The sequence below is a fragment of the Pipistrellus hanaki genome, assembly GCF_964339955.1.
Source record: "Pipistrellus hanaki genome assembly, chromosome: 18".
In the NCBI taxonomy this organism is placed as follows: domain Eukaryota; kingdom Metazoa; phylum Chordata; class Mammalia; order Chiroptera; family Vespertilionidae; genus Pipistrellus; species Pipistrellus hanaki.
The window spans coordinates 34,215,615-34,235,794 of NC_140520.1; the positions used below are offsets into that span (position 1 = coordinate 34,215,615).

Here is a 20,180-nt window from a genome sequence, read left to right on the forward strand (position 1 = left end):
ATGAGCCATGCCAGGGAGGGAGAGGTTCAGCGAGGGAGACTGGGCACTCTGAGCTCAGGGGACAGGAAGGGTGAGCTCTCCGAGGCAGGGGCCGGCCTTTCCTTGCAGGTGACAGCTGCCCCTCTCGGTCCGTGAGGACAAGCTCGCCAGGGGCTTGGGTGTCCCCAGGCCAATAGCCCCTGCAGTCTCTTGACCTTTGGAGGGGGAGGGAGAGGGAGAGGGGGAAAAGGAAGAAGTGAGGCCGGTACCTTGATGCCTGCACTCCGGCACTTGCCCACGGCGTCGGGCACAGCAGCCCGGGGCGGGTCGATCATGGACATGAGCCCCACGAAGCAGAGCTTCTCCGTGGGGAAGTTCAGTTCCTCGGTGTCGAATTTGAAGCCACGGGGATACTTTCCGGAGGGCAGATTCAGTTGACAGAACCCTGAAGGGGGAAGCGGGGGGCAGAAGGGAGGATTGAGAGCAGCCAGGTGGCTGCCTGAACACCCCAAAGCTCCTCATCCCAGGGAAGCCACTGAGGCGTGGGCATCCCGCTCAGCCCTGCCCCCTGCTCCCTGCTCGGGCCCCGCACCCAGCACGCGCTCGCCGAGCCCTCCCAGCTCCATGTAGGCGTTCTGGAAGGCGTCCTGCATCTCCTTGTCCAGCGGGATCTCCTTGCCCTGCACCAGGATGGAGGAGCACCGGTCCAGGATGCGCTCCGGGGCCCCCTTCATCACCAGCACGTGGCTCTGGGGGCTGTCTTCTCGCTCGTGGATGGACAGCTGGAGAGAGGACGGGCAGGGACAGAGGGGGCCATAATGGTCTTATTAGTCCCAATGCCCAGGGCAGAGGCTGGTAAGAAGCCCTCCCTTAATAAAACCACCTCTGACTCATCCACCCTTGTGGGCACAGGGACACAGCTTTTGTGTGTGGAGAGATGATTGAAGCAAAAGTCCCAACCCTGTAACCTGAGAGTCCCCTTCCTAGGACACCCATTGACTCAGCAAATGTCTATTAAGATCACTTAAGACAGGCCTCTTAAGACAGTGGCTCTTCCACAAAATATCATGGCCTGGGCGAGTCTATTTTGAAGAGGAGGCATTAGCAGAAGTTTAAGTTTAAATAATTTGGCTCTCAAGAAAAATTTCAATTGTTGTACTGTTGATATTTGGCTCTGTTGACTGATGAGTTTGTCGACCACTGGGCTAGATGGCTGTGTTGTCAGCATTCCCCACCACTACACTGGCCTCGGGGGGGGCTTCACCCACACAGGACGCAGCTGAGACTGTGTCAGGGGCATTTCCCAGGGGCCTGCAGGGGGAGTGATGTGCTAAGGGAACTTCAGAAGTACGTTTCCACCGAGCGTGATGGGAGGGTCGAGAGCCTGGGGCCAGAGGATGGGGAGCACTTGGGAGAAGAGTCGAGAGGGTGGGGGGAATGAAGGAACGAAGGTCAGGAGCTGAGGGGTGATGGTGACCAGACATGAGGTCACCCGAGTCGCCCTGGGGAATCGGGCAGGGGTGAGAGGACCTGACACCCGGATGCCTCCCCTTCTCATGTTGATGACTCCCCCTTGGCTTTGTGCATCCCTCACCCTGTCCCTCCCGTCCCCCTGTCCCCGTTCCCTGACCAGACCTGGTACTTGTTGGTGGAGTTGAAAGGAATCTCCGCCACCTTGGGGTTCCTGTCCCTCATCTTCCTCACGGAGCCGCAGGACAGCTCGATGCACTTGAGCAGAGCGGACTCAGAGGCGTCTCCAGCTGTGTCCCGCTGCCAGGAGAGAAGTCAGTGTCCCAGTGGGGCCGGAGGAGGATAGAGGACCGGGAGGAGAGGCCATGAAGCCTTGGAGGCCACCACAGGGCATGGGGGAAGCTGGGCATCAGCACAGAGCACAGGGCACAGGCTGTGGACACGGCCCTGCCCCCCTACCTTAGACACAGAGATGTTCTCCTGCCCGCCCTTGAAGACGGCACGGTTGCAGAGGCCAGCAATCCGAGACAGGGCCGTCCACGTGGCCGATCGCTTGTCAAACGTGGCCCCTGGGAGAACATGAGGGAGAACCAGGAGCTCTTACCCCTCTCCACCCACTCCCCCACCCCGTGTCCTGGACGCCTGCCAGACCCCTACCCCCCTCTGGCCTGCCCAATCACCAGACTGGTCTTCGGTGGTGTCGGCCTCGTGAATCTGGTTGTCGAACCACATGTGGGCGACGGTCATGCGGTTCTGGGTGAGGGTGCCCGTCTTGTCAGAGCAGATGGTGGAGGTGGAGCCCAGCGTCTCCACCGCCTCCAGGTTCTTCACCAGGCAGTTCTTCCTCGCCATGCGCTTGGCTGTCAGCGTCAGGCACACCTGGTAGAAGGAGAGGAGGATACAAAGACGGCCACGCCTGAGCCCGCGATGTCTATGGTTTCCCCCAGAGCATGGGCTCGAGCCCTCACCCCTTGATCCCACTCCACAGACATGAGGGGGACCGAGGTGTGAGCAGCTGAACCGAGACCATGGGTGTGTAATTAGGGGAAATGTACGGATTGAAGACATTTGTCTACAGCTCCAGAGAGGGCCAGAGCAGAGCTGGGCGAAGGGGTGAGAGTCACCCACACAGAACGGGCAGTGGAAACTGGGATCACGGAAGCGTGTAAGGAGAAGAGCGGAGAGCTGAGGCCGGAGACTCAGTTTGGGGGAGAAGGAGAGGACCCTGCTGGGGACAGAGGAGAGGAGAACCAGGGTAGTGACACGTCACAGTCCTCAGTGAAGGAGAGGATCCCGGCAGGTGGACAGAAGGGTTCCTCTCGGCAGCAGAGCTGAGCATAGGAGCTGAGAAAAGTCCTCTGGCTTTGCCAGGTGGTCGCTGGTGACCTTTGAGGGAGCGTTTACAGCGGGGTGCTGGCCAGGACAAGGTCTGGCCCACGGGGGCAGATGAGCAGCATGTAGGTGGTGAGAAGAGGTGACGATGACAAGCTGTGGGAGAGAGACTGCCTGCCAAAGCATAGCCACCGGGAGATTTTTCAGACCCAACCTCCGAGCCGGGCATTCCATGACCTTTTTCAGACTCACCCTCTGAGCCAGGTATGAAATGAGAATCTGATACGTGATTTGAAGGGCTGGCAGTGAAAACATTGCTGATGAGCCATAAGCCTCCATCACGGTTGAGGAAAAGGGTAGCAAGACCCACCCCCCTGGCACCTCAGCCCGGCCACTCACCGTGACGGTGGCCAGCAGCCCCTCAGGCACGTTGGCCACAATGATGCCGATGAGGAAGATGACGGCCTCCAGCCAGCTGTAGCCCAGGATGAGGGACAGCACAAAGAAGGAGATGCCCAGAAACACAGCCACCCCGGTGATCAGCTGGATGAAGTGTTCAATCTCCATGGCAATAGGGGTCCGCCCAACCTCCAGGCCGGAGGCCAGGGTGGCTATGCGGCCCATCACCGTCCGGTCACCGGTGGCAATCACGATGCCTCTGGCAGTGCCTGCAACACAGGAAGAGACGCCAGGCTGGGTGCCTTGGGTCCCAGGATCTGTGTCCTGTCCTACTTCCTGAGGAAGGAAATCCATCCCCGGGTAAATGGACCTAAGACTCTGCTCCCAGAGTGTCAGTAGATTGTACCTCTCTGGGCTTGCTCTTCTTTTTTTTATTAAAAAAAAAAAAAAAAAAAAAAAAAAAATATATATATATATATATATATATATATATATATATATATTTATTGATTTCAGAGAGGAAGGGAGGAGAGAGAGATAGAAACATCAATGATGAGAGAGACTCATTGCTTGGCTGCCTCTTGCACACCCCCTATTGGGGATCGAGCCCACAACCCAGGCATGTGCCCTTGGCTGGAATCAAACCTGGGACCTTTCAGTCCGCAGGCTGACGCTCTATCCACTGAGCCAAGCAGGCTAGGGCAATGGGCTCTCTCTTCTTGCCCACATTGCCAATCCCCAGCTCTCTTACACTTGGGCCTATGGAAAGACTTGCAAATAAACTCAAAGTTCAAACGAAGGAGATTCAATCAATAAGTGAAACAAAAATACTGCCTGCAGTACTTCAATAAAATCAATCTATATATTATTACCCACAAAGTATGGCACTTAAGATGGATTTTCCATGGAGTCTTAAGATTTTTCTTTCTCAACGTTAGGCATGAATCCCAAAAAGAAGCTAGGCCATTACTGACCCTCAGGTAGACATTTAAGAGGTCTACAGGGGAGGAGGGGTGGGGTGGGGTAGTGGGAAGAGCACGCATGTTGGAGTCAACCAAATCTGAGCTTGCATCCTTGTTTAAGTTCCTACCTAGGGATTATTTTATCAATTAAATCCGCTTGTGCTGTAATACCCAGACCAGGGCCTAGCACATAGTAGGCTCTCATCAAATGTTAGTTCCATTCATTTCCTATAATTTCTTCAAGGCCAAGTTTGGAGTAAGCGATGGAAATATTTTACTAAGGATGTTTGACATTTGTGGAAAATGTAGAGCAAACTTCAGAATCTCAATACATTAAAAAGTTAGGAAACTTAATGAGTGGTGACTTTTGTTATAATACCAAGTTGCTGAAAGAGGAGAGTAGCCCAGAAAATGCATCCACTGAAGAGAAATGACAGATACAAAGAGAGAGGCGGGGAAGCTCTCCTGTGGGTCACGTTCTGAAGCCCGTGGCATAGTCGGGCCTCTTCCTCCCACCAGCTCTTGCCCTCTCCGCCCTCTCCGAGTCAGCCCTGACCTGTTGGCCTTTGGTCATCTCTAGAACCCAGAACAGGGATGGGCAGCCTGGGCAGCCTGGGCATGACAATGTTTCTTGGTGAAGCGCAGCCCTAGCTACAGCCTGAGTGAGAGCCCAAGCATCCACTTGGCTTGGAAGCCTTCCTGCCCCTCCCCCAGCCTGGGGCTCTGGTCAAAGCAAGAGCCAGGATGGAGGCAGCAAGTCCCCAACCCAGGAGCAACAGAAGCCTTCAGTCAAGCCAACGGCACTCGAGAGTCAAGGCTGGCCTGGGACGTGTGTGCATGTGAGTGTGTCATATGTGTGCATGTGTGTATGATGTGTGAATGTCAGAGTGTGTAAATGAATGTGAGTGTGTGTGGTAGGGGTGGGGGGACTTGGCCAAGGCCTAAAGGTTTTGGAATCCACTCAGTGATAGGGGGACAGAGCAGAGCTCTTTCTGCGGGAGGTAACTTTTCCATGGAGTTGTGCCATCGCAGCCAATACCCTGCTCTCTGCGGGGGGAGGGAGATTTATTTCTGTAAACTTCAGGGATCCCCATCCCCAAGTCCTCAGGTCCCTCCTCTATAGCAGGGTTTTTGATGAGTAAGTGCAGCCACAGCCCCCAATCCTGCTGGGGGTTCAGGATTCAGACTCCTCCCTCCGTGGGGGCTGGGATGTGCCCCCCCCCCCCCGCCCCGGCTGGCCTCTCACCTTCCACACAGTTGGTGGAGAAGAAGCAGATATTGCGTGTCTCCAGGGGGTTCTCATGGGTGAACTCGGGGGAGCGGGTCTGGGGCTCTGACTCCCCGGTTAGGGATGAGTTGTCCACCTGCGGAGGAAGAGGGGAGGGTGCAGTCATCAGCTTGGCAGCCGCACTTGTGCACACACAGCTGTCTTCCGACTCCATGACGCGGGGGACAAAACTACACCTGTCCTCATCACATATTTATAGCGCCGCTCAGCTATTGTCCCTGCGCGGGTTTGGAATCCTAGCTCTTGTGGAATTCGAATGTGACCTTGGTCTTAAGTCACCATCCACTGGTCTGTAAAATGGGGGGTGTAATCGGAATCTATGCCATGCACAGCTACAGGGGGCGCCATCGGCACTGTGGTCTGTGAAAATGGCACTGCCTAGTGTGGCCACATGCAACAGCCCTGCATGATTAGGCCAGTCTCACAGAGCTGAATTCCATGGCATACGTGAATGTATATAAAACATCTGACATTTCTTGGATCACATGATCTCACACATCTAGAGGAAATAATGAACAACATAAACGGATGAACAAAAACAGACCTGAAGACAGGGAAGCAGCGATCAGACTCTCAAACCTCAGAGGGAAGGCAGGGGAGGTTGGAGGTAAGGGGGAGAGATCAACCAAATGACTTGTGTGCATGCATATAAGCTTAACCAGTGGCCATGGACAACAGTGGGATGGGGGTATATCTGGGGATGGGATGGGAACAGGGGTGGGGGTGAGGACAATTATATGATACCGTAATCAATAAATAAAAATTAAAAACAAAACAAAAAAATCATCTGACAATAATGGGGGCTCAATACAAGGTGGCTGTAAAGTCGATATCAAAGACATACCTAGGCACAGAGCAGTCATCACACACAGCTACGCGGAGACAGGCCTAAGCACTACTGGGTGCAGCTGGGAGGTATGGGGTAGGTGCTGGCCTTTGAATCTGGCTCTTCCCGCCTTCCAACCTCCACCTGGGCCCCTCTCGGCTCTCTACAGCCTTCTCCTCAGACCCAGCCATGCTCTGGCACGGCCTCCTCACCTTACAGCCATGGGAAGAGATGATCCGGAGGTCAGCAGGGACCCGGTCTCCACCCTTCACCTCCACCAGGTCGCCCACCACCACTTCCTCCGCGTTGATCTGCATCTTCTCACCCTCCCGCACGACGAGGGCTTGCTGTGGGGAGGCCAAGGTCACTACTTCTCTCTCCTGCTGCTTTCCCCCCTCTCCTTCAACCCCACTGAGGAGGGGGAGGAGCCCTTAGCAGCAAAACTAGGACCTGGGGTAGAGACCTAGGGAGACTCTGTCCAAGCCTCCATCTCAGAACACAAGGTTGAGAAGGGATGGGCTGGACCCGCCCAGAAACCTCCTGTCCCAGCCCAGAGCCCAGGCTGGCCATCCATCTACCTGCGGAACCATGTTCTTGAAGGAGTCCATGATCTTGGAGCTCTTGGCCTCTTGGTAGTAGGAGAAGCAGCCGGTGACGATGACCACAGCGGCCAGCACCACGCCCAGATACAGCTGGCAGGGAGACAGGGTTTGAGAGACCTGCCCGTCTCTCAACCCTGAGGCGGCAACTGCCACATGGGACAAGCCACCTCTGTCTGTGACTGGAAGTGAAAATGGTCGAGAAGCCCTTCTCTCTGACTCCCCCCCTCAGTCTTCCAGTCCCCAGCCCCCTGAGGCTAGAAGGCGTGGTGAGAGCCTTAGGGCATGCCCAGGGCTGGGTCTTCTCTAGGGTGTAAAGACTGAGGGATGGCAGAGAGGCCCCCGTAAGTGTAAAGGAACAGCGAGGGGCCTTCTTGTTCTTGAGTGGTTGTGTGTCTGTGTGTTGGGATGCGTACAGGTGTGTATAGAAGCTTCACCCATTTCCAGCCTACAGAGCACTGTGACGTGAGGGCCTTGTCCCCTGCCCCCCAGCTAGACTGTAGATTCGGGGTTGGAGGGCAGAGTCTGGGACGGGTCCCGGGGTCAGGCACTGCGGCTCACATTGTCGTTGGATGGCTCATCTTCCATGGCAGCCTGGATGCCGTAGGCCAGGAAGCAGAGGATGGCCCCGATCCACAGCAGGATGGAGAAGCCCCCGAACAGCTGGCGGCAGAACTTGACCCACTCGGGGGTGGTGGGGGGCGGGGTGAGGGCGTTGGGCCCATCCCGGGCCAGAATGTCCTGGGCCCGCTGGTTGGTGAGGCCCTGAGGGAGGCAAGGAGAAGCGGGGGGGGGATTTGCATCCAGAACCAATCTGGCCCCTCACCACTTCCCTCCAGCATGTCAGCAGGAAGTGATGCCCAGGTGAGAGGAAACTCCATCTGGTTGGAGGGCAGAGGGGCCAGGAGAGGCCCCGGGAAGGAGGTGGGGTTTGCAGTGGGTGTCAGAGGCCCTGAGGGTGAGAAGGAGTTTAGTGTGGCCCCTTCTCTGGTCATCACTGGATCCAGACACATTCGGGGCCACCATAACCTCCTCTGGAGGCAGTCTGGCGAGGCCCACTGTATCTTCTGTATCGGTTCCTACCCTCCCACCCCCATCTCTCTTCCTCCAGACTCCCCACATCACCAAGGAACGTTTGTGTTTATTGCACCGAGGATTTAAGAAGAGTCCTACACCTTGACGATCACCGTCGCTCAGCTTCAGCAATCACCCATCGCTTTCCCCAGACAGCCTGGCCTGCTCCCCTCAGACGCCCCTCTCTGCACTCATGATTCCAGAGCTGCGCCACCACGTGGAAATCTGGGCATTCCTCTTGGCCACTAGACTTTGAGAACCTTGAAGGCAGAGGACACTTTTTACTTATCTTTCTATCTGTCCCCATTTATTTAATAAATGTGTACGAATGCCGGGCTCTATTATCAGCTCTGCCCAGGAGACCCACAGAGTCCTTGCTTTGCGGATCTTACGATCTAGGAAGGTGACACGCGATAGATTTTACTTCCGGAGAGTGGAAGTGTGACTAAGGGAAATAAGGTAAAGCAATGGGGGCCATAGACTTTCCAAAAGGGCAATCATGGAGGGCCTTCAGGAGGAGGCCACACGACCATATTTTTCATTAATAATGTTTTTCTTTTTCAAAGCGATGGGCGTGGCAATCTGACCCGGCTGCTTGCTATGGATGAGACCTTGGGAAGCTGCTCTCCTCCTCTGAGTCTCATCACTCTAAGAAAGAGGTCCATAGCACCTGTCTCTCCAGGTTGCAAGGATTAGAAACATGTATGTAAAACGTGCGTACATAGCAGGGTCCCAACATGCCACGGTGAATAGTAATAGGTCACTCCACAATTTCATGTATGTCAGTGCCGTGAGAGATCGCGCATCACGGAAGCTGCTGGAGGGAGAGAGAGCCTTGCCTGGAGGCCTTCGGGGCCTGGGTCCCCAGGATCCTGGAGTTAAAGGGTGAGTAGTACATAGGAAAAGGGCTCAAGACTAGGAAGCAGCCGAAACCGGTTTGGCTCAGTGGATAGAGCATCGGCCTGTAGACTGAAGGGTTCCAGGTTCAATTCCGGTCAAGGGCATGTACCTTGATTGCGGGCACATCCCCACTAGGGAGTGTGCAGGAGGCAGCTGATGGATATTTCTCTCTCATCGATGTTTCTAACTCTCTATCCCACTCTCTTCCTCTCTGTAAAAAAAAAAAAAAAATCAATAAAATATATTAAAAAAAAAAAAAAGACTAGGAAGCAGGGCATCTGGGTTCTTGTTAGTCACTGGGCCTCAGTTTCTCTATCTGTGAAACGGGCTGGATGACAGGTGGACGGTCCCTGGCCCCTGCTGCGGCTGCGTGGTTCTCTCCCCTCTTCCGTGTCCTCCCAGCCCCTCCACACACCTTGGACAGGTCCACTTGGTACTTGCGGCCCAGCTCATCCAGGGACAGCTTGTGGTCATCCTGGGGGTGGAAGCAGAATTGCTGTGAGGAGGGAGGCTGAGTGTGGTGTTTAGAATGTTCGTGAGGTCAACGAGAGCAGCACGGGGTGGGGGTGGGGAGGAGGGAAGATGGGGGTGAAGGAAGATGGGGGCATGAGCTTCTCTGAGTGCAGCGGGCTGCAGGGCCGCTCTCCTAGCAGGGGTCCCCACGCCGGGCGGTGGGGCTCACCATGGCCACCTCCTTCTTCAGCTCATCCAGCTCCCTCTCCTTCTGCTTCTTCTTGCCGCCTCCATTCTCTGCGGTGGTGGCTGCGGGCGAGGACTCGCGTCCGGCCTGCGGGAGGAGGGAGAGCCCAGAGCGTCAGGAGGACAGGTGGAGCCTCTGGTCCCCCCTGGCAGCAGGGAGCCAGGCCTGGGGAGCGGGGGTGGCGGGTGCAAAGCGGGGATGCTCCAGTGGTGGAAACTGGGTGAGGGCGGGGGGAACCCCTTCATTTGCAAACTATTGACAGAGACCCGGGGCTCTGTGTTTGAATTTCAGGGGAGACTGGGGGACTCAGGACGCAGGAGTGCACTCTTAGCTGACGGTGGTTGGACTTCGGAGGAAAAGTCTAAAACTGGACTTCTCTGCCGAAACCGGTTTGGCTCAGTGGATAGAGCGTCGGCCTGCAGACTGAAAGGTTCCAGGTTCGATTCCGATCAAGGGCATGTACCTTGGTTGCAGGCACATCCCCAGTAGGGGGTGGGCAGGAGGCAGCTGATGGATGTTTCTCTCTCATCGATGTTTCTAACTCTCTATCCCTCTCTCTTCCTCTTTGTAAAAACTCAATGGAATAGATATTAAAATAATAAATAAATAAATAAATAAATAAATAAATAAATAAAAACTGAACTTCTCGTGGCTCCTAGGCCCAGGCATTCCCGGGTGAAGTCGGAGAAACATTTTACAGGAGTCTCATGAGGCCACCGCGTCCCCTTTCCTCTCGGGCACCTGAGTCGCCACCAGGCGGGTCTGTCTCCTGAGGAGGAGGGGGGAGGGAAGGACTACGCGGGAGGGGGGGGGGTGGGCAGCATCCCTCTCGGGGGAGCCGTGGTGGCTCCCTGCCTCTGTGCGAGCTGAGGTGTCTGGGACACTTTCCTAAGCTGGGGTATGGTTAGTTTTTTTCCGTAGGAAGCGGTGCCGGGCTGGCACTTATGGCCAAGGTGTTTGCCTTTTTAGGAAGTGTGGTGTGTTTTTAAAGTCACCTTTCCTTTTAGAGAAGTTTTAGGTTCACAGCAAAACTGAGCAGAAAGTACAGAGCGTTTCCCATATATCCCTGTCTCCCCCATCCCTGTCCCCACTGTGGTCCCCCCATCCCTGTCTCCCTCCATCCCTGTCCCCACTGTGGTCCCCCCATCCCTGTCCCCAGTGTGGTCCCCCCATCCCTGTCCCCAGTGTGGTCCCCCCATCCCTGTCCCCAGTGTGGTCTCCCCCCATCCCTGTCTCCCTCCATCCCTGTCCCCACTGTGGTCCCCCCATCCCTGTCCCCCATCCCTGTCCCCAGTGTGGTCCCCCCATCCCTGTCCCCACCAGAGTGGCTCACTGTCAGTCTGTGGGTCCCTGAGGGCTCACGCTCACTGGTGCACATTCTAGAAAAGTGTAACTGTCTGGACAGATGTGCAGTGATGTGTGTCCAACTCACGGCACCACACAGAGCGGTTTCTCGGCCTCAGACATTTGGTGGCCGGGAGAGAGCCATGGTGTCCATCCATTGGGAACAATGCCAGGAAGGCCGGTTGCCCTGATCGGGGACTAGGAAACTATCCTGGACAGGGAGGTGTCTGACCGGGGACATCAGGGTGAGAGGAGGTGGGCAGCGAGAGTGGACAGCCTGGTCCTATAGGCGCTAGAGTTTGCATCATCTCCATGTGAAATGTCAATGAGACGGAAGCAGCCCTGGGGCGCGGGGGAGAGGGGGAGGGGGAGGGGGAGGGCGCGGCCTGGAGGGCTGCCTCCCTCCCCCAGGTGACTCAGGGGAGGCCATTGGATGAAAAGAGAGGCTTTGGATTCACGGACTCTGTCCTTGGTGGGAAGGGCTGCGCAGTGGATGGGAGGGAATGGCCAGGCGGGCAGGTCTCCCTTTGGCTCAGGGAGGCCCCTGGAGCTCCAGGGGCAGGAGGGAGGAGGGAGGAGGGGTGTGTGTGCACAGAGCGGGGTGCCCCTGGGGCTGAGGAGCAGAGCCTGGGGTTCCTGCACATTCAGATGTAAACTAAAGTCCAGAAGCTCTGAGTCCGATGGATGGTTTTAAATAATTGCCGGCCCACGGGCCAGCTGCGTCAAGCATGCCGGGCGGTGGCGGGAGCGGGCCCACGCTGCACCCCCTCCCTCAGCGCTGCCCCGTCCTCCTGGCTCAGAGCTCGGGACACCGGCCCTTCTCCTTCCCCCGCCCTGGCAAGGATCTCAGCCTCGGTTGCCAGGAGCCTGTGGAGATTTGGGGCCAGCGGGCTGCCTGGGCAAGAAAGAGAGAGAGGAAGCAAGGACCCCCCCCCCCCCACTTCTCCAGCCTGTTCTTCCCTCCCCCACCACAGCCCCAGTCTGGGCCTTGAATGCTCGCGGAGAACAGAGAGTTCTTTCTGAGGAAGCCAGAGGCTGGGCGGGCGGAGGGGGAAGCTGGACGGCGGCCCCTGCTTCCCCCCCGCCCCCCCAGAGCTGGAGGGGTGGGCTCCCTCCCACCGCGCTGTCCCTTCCTCCGGCTCCCACGCTGCCCTTCCCGGCCATGGGTGCTGGGTGGCAGGCCTTGCTCTGGAGGGAGGTGCAGGGCAAAGGGGCAGGGACGAGGGGGACCCCGGTGTGAGGATGTGGGCAGGGGGTGCTTTTCCTCCTTTTTTGTCCTCAGGAGTCTCCTGGCGGTGGAACTCCGAGCTCCAGCCCCAAGTCCCCCCACTTCACCCACCCTCAGTCCGAGCAGAACTGGATCGGCTCCCTGACTTGCCACTCAGGGTAGCAGGGGAGGGACCATCCATGCTGGTGCGGGGCGGGCAGGGCGGGTAGGTGGGGGGAGGGGAGCACAGTCCCCAAGCAGCTAGGGTCCCTGAAAAAGTCAAGGTCAAATGGCTTTGCAAGCAGGGCCTCTTGTGCTGGGTCCCCCCTGTTTTAAGGCGAAGCCATGGAGAGGCCCTGGGTGGGTGGGTGGGGAGGGGTCGCCTGGCTCTCCTCGGAGGTCCTGCACCCCAGCTGGGACCCCCTTTCCCTCGGGGATCAGGAGATGCCAAGATGCAGCTAAGATCCCAAGGCAGCCTGTCTTCCCGCGGCTGTCACCGCATCCTCCATGGAGCCCCTGCAGAGACAGCCCTCACAGGAGCCCCCCCACACACACACACACATGCCCTGGCATCGGTGCCCATGCAGGCTGGGAGGTCTGCACGCTCTCAGATTTGCCGCTGAGACCCAAACGCAGGTGCTCATCCGTGAATGTGTCTCAACGCCACCCACAGAGAGCAGGCACGCGTGCGCATGTGCGCGCAAACACACACACACACACACACACACACACACACACACACACACGCACGTTCTATTTATGGTTCCCACCCTAGCTCGGGAACCCTGGTGTCCAAGCTTAGAGCTTTTCCAGCTGCTAAGCTCAGTGCAATAACAAGTCCTTGCCTGACCCCTCCGGGGCCCAGAGACCGCCCGGTCCCACAGGCCCCTCTGCCGCAGCACCCCCTCGGCGCCCTGCGCCCTTTCCCTCCGTGCCCGGCATTGCACAAAAGGGAAGCCGGCGCCTGCGCAAGGATTTCATTTCCAAGGAGCCAAGGCCCGGTGCCTGCCCCCGCCCCCCTGCCTTGGCTGTTAACCTTCCCCTTGGCATGCCCAGGGCAGATGGGGCAGGAGACGGGGCAGGAGACGGGGCAGGAGACGGGGCAGGCAGCTCTCACCAGCCTGGGAAAATCCTCCAAGCCCAGGGCCCAGCCAGTGCTGCCAGGAGCCGCGGAGGGTGCTGGCCTGGGGCCTGGGGACCTCACCTCCCTCCCCTCCCCCTCCCCAGCTGTCCGGAGTTCAGGCGCCTGAGCCGCCTGGTGACTCAGGAGCAGATGCCCCTCTTCAACCTCAAACGGGACCTGTATGCTCTTGGGCCAGGCTCCCAGGGAAATGAAGGTTTGCAGGAGCCGGGAGGCGGGAGGCCGGGAATGTGGTGAGGGGGGGAAGGGGGCTGTGCCAAAAATGGGCAGAGATGCGAGAGGGAGAGCTGGGGGGCTGGGGCTCCTCATGGGTGAGGTGCAGAAGAGGTGGGCTCCTGGGCATGTGAGCAGTGTCTGTGTGTGTGAGCAGTGTCTCTGTGTGTGAGCAGTGTCTGTGTGTGTGTGTGTGAGCAGTGTCTGTGTGTGTGTGTGAGCAGTGTCTGTGTGTGTGAACAGTGTTTTGTGTGTGTGAGCAGTGTCTGTGTATGTGAGCAGTGTCTGTGTGTGAGCAGTGGTCTGTACATGTGAGCAGTGGTCTGTACATGTGAGCAGTGATCTCTGTGTGTGTGAGCAGTATCTGTGTGTGTGAGTGGTGGTCTGTGTGTGTGAGAAGTGTCTGTGTGTGAGAGCAGTGGTCTGTGTGTGTGAGCAGTATCTGTGTGTGTGAGTGGTGGTCTGTGTGTGTGAGAAGTGTCTGTGTGTGAGAGCAGTGGTCTGTGTGTGTGAGCAGTATCTGTGTGTGTGAGTGGTGGTCTGTGTGTGTGAGAAGTGTCTGTGTGTGAGAGCAGTGGTCTGTGTGTGTGAGCAGTGGTCTATGTGTGTGAGCAGTGTCTGTGCGTGTGAGCAATGTCTGTGTGTGTGAGCAGTGTCTGTGTGTGAGCAGTGGTCTGTACATGTGAGCAGTGGTCTCTGTGTGTGTGAGCAGTATCTGTGTGTGTGAGTGGTGGTCTGTGTGTGTGAGCAGTGTCTGTGTGTGTGTGAGCAGTGATCTGTGTGTATGAGCAATCGTCTGTCTGTGTGTGTGAGCAGTGTATGTGTGTGAGCAGGGGTCTGTGTGTGTGAGCAGTGTCTGTGTGTGTGTGTGAGCAGTGTCTGTGTGTGTGAGCAGTGATCTGTGTGTGTGTGAGCAGTGGTCTGTGTGTGTGAGCAGTGTCTGTGTGTGTGAGCAGTGTCTGTGTGTGTGAGCAGTGTCTGTGTGTGTGAGCAGTGTCTGTGTGTGTGTGAGCAGTGGCCTGTGCGTGCCTTTTCACTGTGAGTCCCAAGTTCAAGCCACCCACGGCCAGCTCCTCTCTGCCCCTCCCTCCATGTCCCTTCCCGCCTCACTTTCCCTCTGGTCCCAGCCTCCAGAGAGCCCGTCTCTCCCCCAGAGCCACCCGGCTCTCCGGGAACACTCACCCCACGGCCCATCTTGGGGCAGAGCGGCGGCGGCGGGGAGCAGCCGGAGAGGGTAGCAGGACACTTCACAGGCCACTCCGCAGGCGGGGGACGGCCAGGGACCCAGCAGCCAGACCGATGACCAGCACCCGGGTAGCTTTAAATAGTCCCTCTCCCCCTCGCCCCCGCCCGCCCTCCTCTGGAAAGAAACGTTTGTTGAAACTGGATCCCCGAGGACTCCTCCCCTCCCGCCCCTAAAGCAACTGGCAGTGGCTGTCAGGAGGTCCTACTGCGCGCTCCCCTCCGCCCCTCCCGTCGCCCTGGAGGCAGTGCCAGGAGCCCGGGTGGAGGGGGGTGGGGGAGGTGGAGGGGGGAGTGAGGGTGTGAATGCACCCCTGGGGCCTGGCAGAGGGGGGCAATCCCCCAGCATCCCCGAAGCCCCAAGGCACAGGGTGCACCTTCCTTGTGATAAGGAAACTTATCAGGCACCAGGAGATTAAACACTGTAAACGGACAGAACCAGAAGCCAGGGCCCTGAGCCTCCCTCCAGCCCCCCAGAGAAGCGGGCTGTTCCCTCCTGTGGAGCCTGGGGGACCCTGCAGTCAGATGAAGTAAATGGCCTCGAACCCAAGCCGGGCCCTGCCCTTGTAAGCGAAGCGCCTGGGAAGGACCTGTGAGAGCCAAAGAGAAGTCCAAAGGAGGGAGAGGTGCCGCCCCAGCCGGAAAGGGTGGGAAGGGGTGTCTGTAACCTTCTGCCAGCGAGCACGGGCAGAGAGGAGGTGACCCAGAGTGGGACCAGCTGATAGCAAGGTGTTTTGTTTGTTTTTAAAAAATATTTTTTACAGAGAGGACGAGAGAGGGATAGAGAGTTAGAAACATTGATGAGAGAGAATCATCGATCAGCTGCTTCTTGCACACCTACTACTGGGGATGTGCCCGCAACCCAGGTACATGCCCTTGACCGGAATCGAACTCGGGACCTTCCAGTCCACAGGCTGATGCTCTATCCACTGAGCCAAACTGGTTTCGGCAAGATAGCAAGGTCTTGTTGCTGCTCATTTGGTCAGAGAGACGAGGAATGGAGGGCAAAGAGAGGCAGGGAGAACAGAAGGGCAGAGGGAAGGCCCGACCCCTGCCTCCCCCGGAAGTCGTCAGGGGAAGATTGTCCAGAGGGCCCCGATTTCTGTGGCCACACAGAGGGGGTGAAGGGAGGCCCTCGGGCTGGGGGCAAGTCTGAGCATCCTGAGCCCCGCGGAGGCCGGGAGGCCAGGAGGGCAGGGCTGGGGCCTCTGGTCTGGAGGCCTCAGGTGCCACTGGCGGGGCTGGTCTGTCCGTCCCTGGCCCCCGGGGAGCTCCGTGCGGAGGGATTACCGGCCTGTCCTCCCGCAGGTCCATCGGAGGGCACAGGGCTGAATTCCCCCCAGAACGGCCCCTCTCACTAAGGGGTGGGAAGGTCACACCCGCTTTCACCTCCTCATTCACCTCCCGGCTGACAAGTGGGCAGCCGCCTTGGCTCTCTGGGCCCCTCAGCCGACCTTGAACGTGGGCCTGGGAGGGATGGGGCGGAAACAGGAACCCGGCCCAGTCCAGGCCCCTGTGTGGGAGGAGCGGATGGAGCTGAAGGTACAGCGAGGAGCTTGTGGTTAGAACCAGGGAGGCTGCCTCCATGTGCTGGGGGCCACTGGCCTCAGGGGTGAGGACGCTCAGCACGGGGCGGCTGGAGGGCAGCCCGGTCCCCACTCAGGGTGGACAGAGGGTGACTCGGGAGTTAGAAGAGCCTGTTCTTTAGCGCCTGGGCTGGGGTTCTGGGCTGCCTTCTGCCTCTGCAAGCACCAGGGGTGAGAGGTGAGAAATCGGCCCCAGAGCCTGAAGGTGTGTATGTAGGCATCAGCGCTGGGCTCTCCTGGCCTCGGCTCCCCCTCCCTCAGCCTGCCGGTTCCTCCCTGGGCTGCCAGCCCTTCCAGCCCTGGCTCCGGGCCCCATGGTCAGGCCCAGCGCCGGAAGGGACTGTGCCCTTCCTGTGCCCATACAGCCTGGCAGGCTCCCTGCCTGTCTGCACCGGGGCCAGCCACAGCCCCAAGGGCACCGCGGCCCCCACATTGGGGCCGGACGACAGATGGCGGGCCCCGGGGCCTCTCCTCCCCCACGGGCCCCGGAGCACCCTCCCTGCCCAGGTGAGGGGGGCAGCCCTGGGGGGACCAGACTCCAGGGCACGAATGGGTGCTGATGCCCGGTCCTCTGGTCTGGGAGCCTGGCCTGGGCTCCTGCTCCTTGGAGCACGGTCACCGGTGCCAGTGTGGACGAGGCCCTCGCAGTGAGGAATGAAGACTTGGAAGTAGGAGGAGGTGGGGGAGTCAGGGGACCGGTCTGGGGCGTGGGTTTGAAAGGCACAGGGCAGAGAGGGGGTCGGCAAAGGGCGGGATGGGGGTCCTAAACCCAGTGGGATGTTGGCTTGGGGAAATCTGGGAGGGAGGTGTGTGTGGTGTGTGTGTGTGTGTGTGTGAGGGGGAGGGTGTTTGAAAGAGAGGCAGAGTAGTATATGGGCACACGTCTGTACGTGTACCCAGGTGTGTGCTAGCTAATGACGGAGGGGGCATCGCTGTATGGGATGCGTGTGGGGAAGAGACCTGGGGATGCACCACATGGTAATCCCACTGAGCCGTTTTTATTCTTTAAATCCTCATCCAAGGATATTTTTTTCCATTGCTTTTCAGGGAGAGTGGAAGTGAGAGGGAAAGACAGGAGAAACATCCACGCGAGAGAAACACATCCCTTGGTTGCCTCCGGCACGAGCCCAGACCAGTGTGGCCGGGGAGGAGCCTGCAACCGAGGGACATGCCCTTGACCGGAATCAAACCAGGGACCCTTCGGTCCGCAGGCCGGTGCTCTACCCACTGAGCCACACTGGCCAGGGCGCAAAATGGCCATTGCAGAGGAGACGCTCCTGGGACAGGAGAGGCCACAGTCCTGTGAACACCAGCTGTGTGTGTAGCGGGTGCGTGCCCGCGGCTGGCCAGGGGCGGTGGAGGAGAACAGGGCCCCTGCGGGTGTACGTGAGAGGCCATGGGAGAATGCGCCTGAGAGGAGGGGGGGCGCGGCCCAGCTGCAGATGGCTCTCAAGGTCTCCAAGAAACAGCAGCGTTTCCTAAGAGACTGGCCTCCTGGGGCCTCGGGCCCAGACTTGAAGGTTGTTTCAAGATCATAAAAGGGAGAGGGGGAGGGAGGGAGGGAGGGCAGGAGCCCTGGGAGCCTCTATCACCCCCACTGTCCCTCCTCCCGCCCCTCACCCCACTTCTTTCCTTCCTTCCTGATTTGGGCCAAGCTCCCCAGCCCTGCTCACTCCCTCCCTCCTCCCTGTTGCCAGCCCTCCCTGGCAGCCTCCCCTCCCCTCTCCTCCTCTTCCCTCCCCTCCCCTCCCCATCCCTCCCCTCCCCATCCCTTCCCTCTTTTTCCTTCCCATCTCTCCACCTCCCCTTTCTCTCCTCCTTCAGGGCCCCTGGTCTTGTCACAGTGGCCAGGCTCCTGGGCCCTCTGGGGTGTGGCAGACATTTTTTCTTCCGGGGAGGCTGTCTTGGGGTGATAGGATGGACAAGGGTGCTGGGCAGGCCTGGGTGGCCATGACAAGTGTCCAACAGGGTGCCTCTGACACCCCCTGCTCTCCGGCCCTCTCTGCCCACATCGGGAGATTGCAGTGGCCTTGTGGTGGGAAGGCTGGGCTCAGGGCCGCAGGGTGGCTGTTCAAATCCTGTGGCTTCCTCAGTTTCCCCACTGGACCCCAGGGACGGCTGGGGGGTGGGAGGGGAGGGAGTTCTCCCCCTGAACTCGGCTCCTCTGCTTTCTTTCTGGTCCTCCTTTCCAAGCCACTCAAAATGGATTCTAGAACCCTCTGCCTCTGCCTCTTATCGCTTCTGTCTGCTTCACTCTTCCCCCGAGATTGTCCTCATAATTTCTTATTGTTCACGCCACTTCAGAAAGGATTAGAAAACGGAGAAAAGAGAAGAATTTCCCTCAGCCGCTCTGCCTCTGCTCCAATCCTACTTCTTATTGAAAACATTTTTAAAGGTGAATTTTTAAAATTGATGAGCCAGAGAGAGAGAAACATTGATGTGAGAGAGATCAGTTGCCTCCTGCACATGCCCTGACTAGGGATCAAACCCGCAACCTGAGTATGTGCCCAGACAGGGAATCAAACGCCACCTTCTGGTGTGTGGGATGGGATGATGCTTCAAGTAACTGAGCCCCACTGATCAGGGCTTTTTAAATTTTTTAGGTGTTGATTTTGAAAGAGAAAGAGAGAGAGAGAGAGAGAGAGAGAGAGAGAGAGAGAGAGAGAGAGAGATTATCCTACTTACATATGTGTTCATTGGTTGATTCTTGTATGTGGTCTGACGGGGGATTGAACTCACAACCTTGGTGTCTCAGGATGACACTCCAACCAACTGAGCCAGGCCCAGTCCTACTTCTGTCCCCCTGTGGCTCTCCGGGCAGGTGAGCTCCATGTTCGCGTCCCACCTGGACATGCAGGGGGAAGTCTCAGGGGGAAGAAAAAGATCTTCCAGGGCCCGTGTCAACCCTCCTCCCTGACGTGAGGGCCCAGGGCTGTTTCGGCCTCTGCCTTCCCACCCGCACCCCCTGCGCCCCCCGCCGCACCCTGGCGTGAAGGCCACATGCCTGTACGTGGGCCCTGGTGTGCCAATCACCAGCTCTGCGGCTCGGGAGGCACCCTCACGCTGGCCTTCGGTCTCTACAGGAATCATGAGAGCAGAGTTAGAAAATCTCGGGGGGCCCTTGGCAGCTCTGATGATCCCCAAGTCCTAGCTACGTCCTCGCCAGCGCATGTCTCAGCCAGAGCCACAGTCGTCTTTATTCAATAACCACCTGTTGCCAAAACCGGTTTGGCTCAGTGGATAGAGCGTCGGCCTGCGGACTGAGGGGTCCCAGGTTCGATTCCGGTCAAGGCCATGCACATTGGTTGCGGGCACATTCCTAGTGAGGGGTGTGCAGGAGGCAGCTGATCGATGTTTCTAACTACCGTATTTTCCGGCGTATTAGACGACCCCCCTAATTTTAACGTTAAAACATAGGTTTAGGCCTATATTCGCTGTATAAAACTACCCCCCACTTCCGAGGCAACACCAGTTCTTTTTTTAATAGACCGCCTCTCTGACTCTGGCCAATCTGAGCAGGCTTTTTTTCGTTTCAAAAGTCGTCTTATACGCCGGAAAATACGGTATCTTTCCCCCTTTCTCTCTGTAAAAAAAATCAATAAAATATATATTTGAAGAAGGAGAAGGAGAAGAAGAAGAAGAAGAAGAAGAAGAAGAAGAAGAAGAAGAAGAAGAAGAAGAAGAAGAAAGAAGAAGGAGAAGGAGAAGGAGAAGGAGAAGGAGAAGGAGAAGGAGAAGGAGAAGGAGAAGAAGGAGAAGAAGGAGAAGAAGAACCATCTGGTGGAGACCTGGGTTCAGAGGCCGCCCAAGGGGGCAGGCCCTCCTATTGTATGTACTGGTATAACCACAGAAACGAGTCCGACCCCTGTACCTCTCCGCACAGAAGCCAGGAGGGGCTCAGATCCGGGCAGAGGCCAC

The 20,180-nt window shown here is 57.8% G+C and overlaps 1 protein-coding gene across 1 annotated transcript in view; it reads right to left on the bottom strand.

Moving 5' to 3' along the window:
• Positions 1–14,778, bottom strand: part of LOC311612689 (sodium/potassium-transporting ATPase subunit alpha-2) — a 26,687-nt gene extending 11,909 nt beyond the window's left edge. Inside the window, exons 1-13 of the mRNA XM_084865850.1 lie at positions 14,617–14,778; positions 9,512–9,616; positions 9,245–9,304; positions 7,417–7,620; positions 6,835–6,948; positions 6,469–6,603; positions 5,389–5,506; positions 3,181–3,449; positions 2,130–2,328; positions 1,909–2,018; positions 1,615–1,749; positions 572–761; positions 249–424 (exon numbers count right to left, since the gene is read on the bottom strand). Of these exons, the coding sequence (XP_084721976.1) occupies positions 249–424; positions 572–761; positions 1,615–1,749; positions 1,909–2,018; positions 2,130–2,328; positions 3,181–3,449; positions 5,389–5,506; positions 6,469–6,603; positions 6,835–6,948; positions 7,417–7,620; positions 9,245–9,304; positions 9,512–9,616; positions 14,617–14,628 (1,827 nt within the window). The 5' untranslated portion in view covers positions 14,629–14,778. The remainder of the gene's footprint in view (positions 1–248; positions 425–571; positions 762–1,614; positions 1,750–1,908; positions 2,019–2,129; positions 2,329–3,180; positions 3,450–5,388; positions 5,507–6,468; positions 6,604–6,834; positions 6,949–7,416; positions 7,621–9,244; positions 9,305–9,511; positions 9,617–14,616) is intronic.
• Between the last annotated feature and the right edge of the window lie 5,402 nt (positions 14,779–20,180).